The following is an 11,248-nucleotide window of genomic DNA, read 5'->3' as shown; positions in this document are numbered from 1 at the left end:
ATTTGCTAATTCAACGAACTTTGTAAAAAAAAAATACAATTGCACGTTTACAATCCACTCTAGATGCGAATTCGCGCTTATGGCACATGAGATCCCACATCTTCCTAAATACAGCCGTGGCTATTTACAAAGCGGTACTCACAGCCTGGCAGCTATTGCGGGGATAACGTGACTCGGGGGTATATTGCAGCCCATTCCTGCAGCTGACAGATCCCTGCTGGTGGGATGTTGTTTATTTCCATAGAAACAGTGGGTGACGTATGAGTTCCACCCATCAGGAAGTTTGCTCTGCGCGGCAGTGGTATCCTAGCAACATGTCGGCGAGGAATGATGTCAGAGGAATGCGCCGAGTGGTGTGCGTGACGGCCCCGTCTGGTCTGCTGGAAGGTCGTTCTCAGTAATTGTGATGGAGAGAGCCGCAGGAGTCCTGCTCGGGCGGCTCTGCTCCAGGGGGCTCCCTAGGGCCCAAGGTAAATGGCGGTGTAGCCTTTCTACCCTATTCTCAAACTATTAGCACTAAATTATTGTGTATTATGTAGTAGCGGCTCCTTCTACGTGTTATACAACATTGTGTCCTACCTGGAGCTGGAGGTTATGTAAAACCCCCACACATATTAGTTTGCTTTATTACAGTATTGCGCAGCGATTTCGTTTTATCCATTATACTTTATTATCAATTACTAATTTGTTAATAATAGTAAAAATAACAGTCGTTAATTTTAGCTGCATTGACCTGAGTCTCAGGGTTTTTGCCCTAATCTCAGGTTGAAGGGGCATATTATCAGGGTCACGCAGTCTGGAAGCTGACTCCTTCCTATTCTGTACTGCTGTGATCATATCTAGCACTCACAAATGGTTATCTTACTACCAATATGTTATGGCTAATATCCCTGCTTGAATGCAGGTGCTTCAAGTGTATCTTTAAATAATGACAAGTCACTACAGAGAATCTTCATGATTATAGAAGGGCTAATATATATTCTAGAGTATCCGGGCCGGCTCATTGCGAAGGTTCCCAGATATGATCATGTTGGTGATATAGGTATAAAAAACTAAGGTTTCTGCTATTTTATTTCTGGGATAATCCCAAGAAGAAATAATGTTGGGTTTGAATGCAAACATAAGAGGAAAACTGGCAACACAAAGCCATGGGGACAAGTTTAGCTAAATGGCTCAAAGCTAGAGTTACTATATCGGCCGTGTTTTTGTATCAAGATTATAAAGCCCCTCTAGTGTGTTTAGTCACTTAATACATGGTGGTCAGAATCATATATTTCTTTTATTTAATGGAAAAACTGGCTAATATGGTAACCCTATCCAAAAGCCATTTAGACAAGACATTACACATTGATAAGAGACTCCATGGAATGCCTATGGATGGATCACAGAAAGGTTCCAGTCATGGCTTTAGTACCGCACAAGAGGTGATTTATAATCTTAATTGATTGGTTGCCCCCTTGCCAACCCTGATTATTCATTTTGTAATTTTTTACATCAGCAAGCAAATAACTGCAAAAGATTGGGGGAATTCTGTTGCCTCTGACTCAAGGCAATTGTTTAAAATAGGCTTACCTTAGGTAGAAGCTGCAGCTGCTTTCCCTTCTGTGGTCTAATAATTCTCGCCACTGATTGAAGTCACTGATCTACGGCACACAAAGGTCACTAGTTTGCCGAGCCAGAGCTGGATCTTACAGGCAGTATCTGTATCATGTGCCAAGTGTGACAAACATATATCCGCACGGGAAATCGCTGGGAGTAATCCTTTTAAATATAAAACTGGAAGTTCAAAATGGACAAAAATTGTTTTTTTTTTTCTCGCCTCCTACATTGGTCTGTACTCTTGCCACCTTTCACATTAAACAGCTTTCTGTCCACATGTAATCCCCTGATGCCCCATTTTATTAAACTCAGTTCCCTGTGGCTTTCTTATCTTGCTTTTGGGCCACTTTCTGGCCGCTTCTGCATGGCTAGTTAAATGCTGGAGATTTTACTCCCTTAAATTTGTTTGCAAACATGAAGTATCCTTTGTATTCGAAGCTATTTCTTGGCAGATTACCCAGAAAATTGGTTACAATGACAGTTCTTTAAATTGCATTCTGTGCATTGTCGAACAGGTGGCAGCTCGCAATGCCGTTTACAAGTGACCCGCACGTCAGTCAGACAATGCAGTTCTGGCGGTTACACCGACAACGAGGAGAGAGCGATGCTGGATCGGATAATAAGGGTAGATCACGCCGGGGAATATGGAGCTAATCGTATCTATGCTGGGCAAATGGCTGTGCTGGGCAGATCAAGCGTGGGACCCATCATTCAGGTGTGTATTTGTGTTCAAAGTGTGTGGGTTTTTTTCTTTCAAAGGGGAGATAAATTAAACACAGGTTTTATCATGACTTTATTCATTAAAACAAATATTTTGTATAAAAGTATTAGGATCATAAATACCGGTACCAAAATTTGAATATTAATTTAGAAAAAAAAGAAAAAGCCCGAATGTAAGACCACCCTATAAGAAAAAAGTTTTACTAGTAAATATTAATCTATGCCTCTGCCTCCCTGATATGCCTTATACCCCCTATTTACCACTCTGCCCCCCTGATATGCCTCATACCCCCTCTATGCCTCTCTGCCTCCCTGATATGCCTTATACCCCCTATTTACCACTCTGCCCCCCTGATATGCCTTATACCCCCTATATGCCTCTCTGCCTCCCTGATATGCCTTATACCCCCTATTTACCACTCTGCCCCCCTGATATGCCTTATCCCCCCCCGACTTACCGATGCATCTCTTGACTCGTCTCCAGTGCTCCAGACTCCCTGGTGTCAAGTAGGGGCAGTCGGTGGACGTCTGCGTAATGCGTGCAGAGAACCTCTGCTGCTACCCTGGACTTCTGCTGGGGCTTCCATCACAGAAGCACCGGCAAAGTGTCGGGTAGCAGCGGAGGTTGTCTGCGCGCATCGCACAGCCGTTCACCGGCTGCCAGAGAGGAGGATCCAGGTCTCCTGCAGCACTGCTGGTGATCCTCCTCTCTGGCATTAAATATCTACTGTATTCATTTAACAAGAACCCCACAAATGATAGCACATGCTTAATCTGCATCCTCTGCTATTCCTGTCTGTCACAGCATATGTGGAATCAAGAAAAGGATCATTTGAAAAAGTTCAACGATCTGATGGTCGCACACAGAGTTCGACCTACGGTGTTGCTGCCGTTTTGGAACGTGGCTGGATTTGCGTTAGGTAAATCTAATCTGCTTTTTGTTATTGCGATATTATTATGTATCAACGTGAACAGGCTTTCATTGAATGATCATTTCAGGCGCTGCTACTGCACTTTTGGGACAGAAAGGTGCCATGGCGTGCACGGTCGCCGTGGAAGAAACAATATCTAATCATTATAACAATCAAATCCGGACCCTCATGGAGAGTGACCCTGAGAAACACAGAGAATTACTTCAGGTGCACACAAACTTCTAGTGATTCGCCATGATTACTACCATACGGATTATCCCAGCTCGTGGTTCTTATTACATCATACATCATTGTTCTGATTTTTTTTTTTTATGGTCTAGCTTATGGTTTGTTTGTATTTTTGTATGGATGACACATTTACATTTTGTCACAATACATATGGATGAAGAGGTAAGATAGAACAGATTGTTTTAAAAAATATATCATTCCGATGATTTTAAACGTTACTACAGCTTGATAGGTGAGCAATAGATCCTGAGAGCGTTTTGCGGTGGCACTGCTGGCTGCGAGAGTATATAGGAAAAGTTTAAACATATAACGCATCTTTAATACAGAGAATAGCACCATAAGGAATGCGTGGAGAAGACTGCTCACAGGATCTCTTTTAATGTTTAGTTTATAGAGTTAAAATTATACGTAATCTTTTGTTTGAAACAATATAATATAAAATATGGTATAAATACATGGGCTTAGTATAACGGTTCAGGATTACAATATATAACATTTAAATAAAGTTGCTTGCTTCATGTAGGGTATGAGAAAATTTCTACAGTTCAATTCTTTTCAAAGTTGGAGATACTTTCATCTGTGTACCAGACTGTATAAATACCAATAATCAATGTCCTTGCTTTAAAGACTATAAAGACATTTCGTGATGAGGAGATGGAACATCATGATATAGGAATAGAACACGACGCTGAGATGGTAAGAGCATAACTTCTAAATGAAGAGGTTTTCATTCTATGTTAATGCTGAGGTGTCCAAAGAAAAGCCCAGAGATGATTCATTTTGTCTCATGAGTTTTGAGAATATGATTCCTGTAGGGCAGGCAACATGTTGCTTAACAGGTTCAAATAGCACCATTAGTCCATGCATGTACTTTAACTCATAGTTTGAAAATTTAGATACCTAATATATAGTTCAACTCTTGGGAAAGCAATATCACAAAATGATTTAAATACACCTAAAATTCACAGGCACTGAACATATTAAACACTGCTAATCCAAAGGGATTATATACAGAGAATATATCGAGTATAATGCTGTTGTCTTCTCCACAGGCTCCAGCCTATTCTCTCCTGAAGAATGTTATACAAGTAGGATGCCGAGCAGCCGTATATTTGTCGGAACGCGTGTAACAAATAGTTCCATGGAGAAAGTATTAAACGGCTGTAATCCGTCTATTATGAACGGAAGCTCTTTAGATGAATCCAGCTGGTTGCCTTTTAATGTCCAGAAGAAAAGCTTTGATTAGAATTGTGCACCGGTTCAGTTTTAAACTTGTGCACTAGATGGCAGCGAAACCTGCTTATAACTTCCAAACTCTTTTTATCCCAGACTTATGTTATTCTAATGACAGTCGTGTCTTGGCTTGTACTTCGTGCCTTGCTTTCAAAATATTAAATAGGAATCCTCTATGTCATGTGGCTGGTTCTTTGCTTGGACCAACGATGGGACGGTGGGTAACTCCATCAAGCCAAATATGGGTCATGGGGACTACTTGTTAAATATTAAAGATGTCTGTATTGATTTGATTGTTCTTCGAATGCACAAGGAACTAATATCGCTTGCTAATTACAGGCATCTTAGCTTAAAGGGGCAATAATACCCACTTGTTCATCTGAGTAAACGGATTTTTCTCTACTCACCTCTGTATTATAGTTAAATGAGCAGCCTGTTTAGTAATAAATGCTTCATGTACTTTCCCAGGATCTCCTTCCTAATCTAACATCAGGTGGCCCCTTCTTTAGTATGCATAGGTGTGGGAAGCGTCCCTAGAGGTCTGATTAAACATCGACCCGATCCACAACTGTCCAAGCCATTGAGTAATGTGGACAAGACTCAGTAGAGGGGTGAGATAGTATTTCACATAGATGTACTGCTGGGTATAAGAAGGCAGCAAGATACTTAAAACACTTAAGTGTTTACAAGCTATTCTACGTGTGTAATACATAGACATTTGTATGCTGCGTAAAAATCCTTCCATTGGCCTGAGAATAGTGGGAGAGGGATCTTGTGGCCCTCCAAATGCATATCTTTGGTAACTTACCTTGCTCTCTAGCAAATGTTGCAAGAGTCGCCCTACATTTGGGAATCTCACTGCAATACAGGTACAGGTGAAAGATTGCATGTCAGTCTTTGAGATTCAGCTTCGACAAACCATGGAAGCTGGCAAATACATGAACAACGCGTTCTACGAGCACTCCAATGGATGGTACCTTCAAGGATGCCACAAGACCCCTCTGAGTTTAATATCATAATAAATAAGACGCGTCAGATTCGCTATTCAAAAATATATCCTTACCAAACATTTGTTTTCCCTTTTTCCAGTTTTGTTTGTAGCGAAACACTGGGGTCTGTCGTCTTCCAGATTAAAAACAATATACAGGTTTCAGCATGTTCCTCACAGCTTACATCATAAACTTGGCTCAGTACATCATGAAAACATATATCCATTGTTTGTATTTTCTTGGCGTTGGAAAGGAATTTACCATTCACTGATCTGTAAGGAAAACTAAGTGTCATTTTCCCACGTGATAACTGTTCTGTATTTGTTTTGGTATAGGAGCTCTGATGTGTAGTCAACCCAAAATATTAAACAGGAAGTCCCACCAGAAAAGACCATTATATACTGGTTTATGGGGTGGTAGGTTATATGTTGCTTATGGTTAAGTGACACGTTATCTTAACATTAGGAACATGGTTTGAGTGAAACCTCTTCCCCCCCATGCTTAAATGGCCCTGCTGTGTTGATATCTATAGAAGTCTAAATGTAAGAAACGTATATATATATATATATAATATATAATATATCCATATATATAATATATCCATAAATAAAAAGGAATAAACAAATCCTTATTAGTATTTAATCACTGATGAAAGATGTAGCACTTTAGGGAGGACCAATTAACGCTGTTTCTCTTATCTCTCTTCCTAAACTACTGTAAATGTTGCCATTACATTTTTAAAAGGTACAGATCTTGGAGAACCACTGAACGAAGTGGAAGAAACTGAATAAGTTGACCACGATATGGTTTGTAAGCCACGTTATAATGTCATACAAAGTATGTAAGTTACAAGAAATGGGAAAAGCCTTTGGTCTCACAGGTGAGTATAAAGAGAATAAGAAGTTTTCAAACAGCTGGCTAATTCACGCATGAAGAACTCAATCTGTCCTGCATTCCCCTTCAAAGAAACTAGGGAGGTCCGTAGGTTATAACTCAGTACAGATACTGTCAGAATCAAGTGGCAAGGGTGTGGGAGTCACCCCGCTTTATAAGCTATAGAAAAAAAGATAATAGACCTGTGCATTCTGGTTCATAGGAATTGCAAATTTAACTAAATTTGCAGATTTTGCCAATTCGTACAAATCAGTGAAAATGGGGCTACAACCCTACGAAATGGACCAAAACTAAACAAAAAGCTACTTTCGTCCAAATTCTGGGGACTCCCACTCCAGTTGTGATTTATAATATTTTTATTTAGAGTTCATTTTATATGTTTGACTCTTTGTGCTGCTGTCACTTGATCTTCAATATCTTGCCGAAAGATTATTCTGTTAATCATGAGGTAGTTGGATAATGTAATTATTTAGCGGACTGAGACAAGATTTCATCTAAAAAAAAAAAAAGAAGAATCCAAGTTTCCAGCAGTTGCAAAAAGAGTGTTTCATGAAAATGTATTAATGCAGAAAAAGATGCAATAACATTTTTCTTATTGGAATAATACTATTTTTATATTGAATACAGCTTTTAAAATATTGTTTCATGTTCTCATCGTTTCAAGTTTTTACATAATATGATCAGAAGATTATCAAGCAGCCATTTAAAATCTGACAAAGCTTCATGCCGCGGATCAGTCTGTCGAACCTAATACCCATGGCCTTCGCACACATTCAATGCATAGCTGGGAACTTCCCAGGAAAGGCTACCTGAAGCTCTCCGTCTTCTGGGGCAGGAGCTTCATATAGGGGGTTGGGGTAGACTAAGACACTGTTTAGTGGGAGGGGACTTGGCAAGGAACAATGAAAAGTAAGTGTGGGTGGGTGTGGCTACAGACCACGCCCCTACCAGATGAAAGACGAAAACTGCCCCAGAAACCCTGGCTTCACCCTGAGACTCTGGGTCAAACCTGGAGAACTCCCTGATATGACAGCTCTGGACTGCATTTGCCATAATGGTCCTTAGCTTGTACAATTCATAGTTTTCAGGCTTTAAATGGCAATTCTAATCAGCTATAGCTGAATGGGCAGACTAGAGGGGCCGAATGTTTCTTATCTGCAGTCTATGTTTTCCATACGTCTCCTGTCTCTGTTATCTTGATCCTAGGCAAACACGCCAAGCCTGTATTCTCCTGCCTTGTGATAAATAGTCAAAGATCCCTGTCTGATTACGAATAATAAAGATTTAGATAAAAAGGGACTTAATTACCTTTGCCTTTAACAATCTACTAAATATTTTTTTTCAAGAGGGTAATGCCTCCCAACATATCACACTGTATACTACTGTATAAAATTAACTGCTTTGTGCTATACTAAATTACTCTAACACTGTGTTCACGCTCAAATAAAATTAAAAATAAAATATTCTATTTTAAAGACATTTATAAAGTTGTATCCTGGACTTGCTTTTCAGCAGATAAGTCATTCCATCAAAGCCTACTATTTATGTTGGGGGATTAGTAAAGTTGTATCATGTACATCAAAGCACTTGAAATATCTCACTGATGTTTCTGATGAAGGAATAACGTTGGAATAGCTTTATCTCAAGCAATACTTTTTGAACAAGAAGTGCAGAAGTTCACAGCCATAGTTGGAAGCTCTTGAGTCGCTCCAGATTCCTTGATTGTTAACTCCTAAGTTGCACATTTTACAGTTTAATACTCCTAAACTGTCATCAGATTCACCAGGGCTGCATAATGGATAACACAGTCACATTTCTGGTGGAAGTAAAACTTTAAAGGGACAGTTTAGAGTCCCTGACAGCCCCACTAAAGAAGAATGCATATTCAAGTACACTGTACATTCTGCACAAACAAGGCAGTTACCTGAGGTAGAAGCTGCAGCTTGCCTGCTGTTGCTGCCCTCTTCCGCTGTGGTCTGATGAGTACTCTATCGTTGCCAGTCTTGATAAGGAGGAATAGCAGCATATTATGGGACTGAATTGAAACAAAAATGACACCAATTATTCTAATTGATCCCTCAGCGTAAGGAAAGCAATGAAGTAGCAGCAGCAGCAGGGCAATGGGCAGGCACTGGCAGACTGACACACAAGGTTACATTGCGTGGAATAGAATTTGCCCCCAAAGTGGACCGTTTTTATGAATTGATCCCTCAGAGTACAAAAAGCGATGGAGCAGTAGCAGCAGGGCAATGGGCAGGCATTGGATAATCAATATTCAGAGATTTCTCATTTGCTTTTGTTTGTCTCAATGGGAATCTCTCTTTATTTATTTCCATCATAGTATTTGCTGTGACATGATATGAACTCACCCTCCACTTACCTAATACTACTTGATGCTGCCCACAAGGAGACTCACATTGCATGTGTTTCAGTAGCTGAAGATCGGTTCTGCTTTATATATTTGATTATTGTAAATATTTTACTTAAATGTATATGGAGTATTTATCCACCGTAATGGTGACTCACTATTGCCTTCATTCTTTACTTAAACTTTGTTCCACTAGAAACTCAAGTGAGGACTTTTGAATTCCTCTATACTAATATAATATTAATATCATTTCTACGAGGACTGCGCTGGCCATCTGGCACACTAGCCAAACGCCCTAAGAGCTACAAACTCCCTTGGCAGATGGAGTGCTGCAGTGTGTGGCCTCTGGAATTGCCCGGCCGCGCACTACGTGAGCTTAGAAACGTAGCATGCAGCCGCGTATAACCAGCCATCAACCGCACTTAGGTCATCAGGACCCTGATGAGAACGTTTAGCTTCCCCTCCACCTAGTCCAGTGGCTCTGAAACCTCAAAGACCATTAACATTTCAGGATTTATGGGTATCGCTGTTGAAACTCACTTGTGAAATTGCTAAATCTGTTGGGGTCGTTTTAGGACTGGTTTAAGAGTCAATGACTAATGCCTTGAGATGAGAATGCCAGAGAAGCTATTTTGGTTGTGAGCCTTGGGCAAATGCCAACATTACCCACCGGACAAAGCAGTTCTTTATTTCCTACTGAGTTGAGCTATTCGGTTCACATTCATATCTCCAGATCATTAAAACACATTGCAAAAAAGAGCTTGGTCATCTAAAGCATTTATGTCCCTGAGGGCCGTAACTCTACGAGGCTCCTACAACTTTGAGTGTGAGGAGAGGACACTCCGTCGTACATCATTCCTTTATACCAAGTGTCGTCTTTGTACCATGCTACCTTTCCCCAACGTTGGAGCCTGATAATGAAGACAACGTGTCCTTCTAAAAATAGTTAATATTGCTGGGATCTTAGACACGGCTGAAGAATGTTACTGTCAGTTGTCTGACAGCTTGTTTACAGAGATAGAGATCGGGTTGCCAGGCATCAAATTACCAGACTATTACAATCAAATAAACACACGCGCATGCTTTTCCTGCAATGACATGCTTTTCATAGTAGTAGTATTAGTAGTATTATGAATAATAATCATTATTAGTAGTAGTAGTATTAATTATTAGTATTATAATTAGTAGTAGTAGTAGTATGTATGTCTGTCTCTCTCCACAATTAACCCTTAGAGGGTTTTAAGTGAACCCAAGGACATACCTCCCAACTCCCCCTCCCACCCGAATTGGGATGATGGGAGGTAGGGTGTCACTTAAACTGGCAGTCCTAGTGTGCATGCGCATAACTCTGTGCATGTGCGATACACATTCTCCGGTATCTGGGAATGAAAATTTGGACAAAAGACAGCGGACCAAATCTCATTGCCCGCCAAACTCTGAAAAGTGGGACAGAGGTAGAGCTCGGCAGGACAGCGGGATAAAGTGGTGAAATCAGGACTGTCCCATGCAAAGCAGGACAGTTTGCAGGCTTGCAAGGATATCCATCTTGTTTTCCTATGTACTTTATTACACATAGGAAGAAGTCTAAACCATTTACTAGTCCATAATATTACGATTACAGTTATTATTGTGGGTGCAGGTATTGGGACCCAGCACAGATGCAAGTACCTTAATTTGTACCTTTAGTTGCAAAAAATATCATGGGGGCTCTCCTGAAAGAGCCAAGTCTCAACCGAGTGTTTGGTTTCAAGTGGCGGTGTGGTGTATGCGGCCAAAACAAATACTAGGCTGAAATCATTAAGATCTGAGTTGACCTCAAGGTTTGTTGACATGTACACAAGTTGTACTGGAAGTATGTAAGATGTAGAAAGAAGGCTAACCGGGGTGTTTGTTAAGTCAACTCATCTGGTGAAAAACTCCAGCTATAATGTTGGTGAATAATGCATCATCTTTGAAAGTCATGCTCGGATCTCAGAGTTCTAGGCACATTAGGCTTTGGCACCAACAAACGCAATGGCCTACTGGTCAACTGGTACTGGTCTACCAGCTCAGTGCCATTGGCAGCAACCTAGTCTTCCTTAATGGTCAGACTGACTCTAGTGGGCATGAAAGTCAGCATATGGATCTGATTTACCAATATAGTGGTTTCTTTACAGATAAGGTACTGTATACAGCGACTTACAAAAGACAGGAACAACTTAAATTTAATGATAAATAAATTATAACTTATGATGCCCTCAACTTTTCTTTTAATTTCGGTCTAGCTCACCTTTTAAATAATTAAT

At 40.4% G+C, this 11,248-nt stretch overlaps 1 protein-coding gene across 1 annotated transcript; it reads left to right on the top strand.

Moving 5' to 3' along the window:
• Positions 1-314: 314 nt before the first annotated feature.
• Positions 315-4,609, top strand: LOC149277492 (NADPH-dependent 3-demethoxyubiquinone 3-hydroxylase, mitochondrial-like). The gene is made up of 6 exons (XM_089502836.1): positions 315-375; positions 2,115-2,314; positions 3,125-3,239; positions 3,319-3,458; positions 4,107-4,175; positions 4,532-4,609. Exons 1-6 carry the CDS (start codon positions 315-317, stop codon positions 4,607-4,609), a joined length of 663 nt encoding a protein of 220 aa, XP_089358962.1.
• Positions 4,610-11,248: the final 6,639 nt, after the last annotated feature.

Source organism: Sceloporus occidentalis, unplaced genomic scaffold (genome assembly GCF_023333645.1).
Source record: "Sceloporus occidentalis isolate IW3139 unplaced genomic scaffold, rSceOcc1.0.p SCAF_213, whole genome shotgun sequence".
In the NCBI taxonomy this organism is placed as follows: domain Eukaryota; kingdom Metazoa; phylum Chordata; class Lepidosauria; order Squamata; family Phrynosomatidae; genus Sceloporus; species Sceloporus occidentalis.
Note: the sequence above shows the minus strand (reverse complement) of the source record. Positions and strands in the feature narration are given on the sequence as shown.

What these genes read in the sequence shown, in the direction of transcription:
- LOC149277492 (XM_089502836.1), top strand. Translation starts at nt 315, where the DNA reads ATGTCGGCGAGGAATGATGTCAGAGGAATGCGCCGAGTGGTGTGCGTG. An exon ending in GTGCGTGACGGCCCCGTCTG is followed by an intron (nt 376 to 2,114) that starts GTCTGCTGGAAG and finishes ATTGTCGAACAG; the next exon opens with GTGGCAGCTCGCAATGCCGT. An exon ending in GCGTGGGACCCATCATTCAG is followed by an intron (nt 2,315 to 3,124) that starts GTGTGTATTTGT and finishes TGTCTGTCACAG; the next exon opens with CATATGTGGAATCAAGAAAA.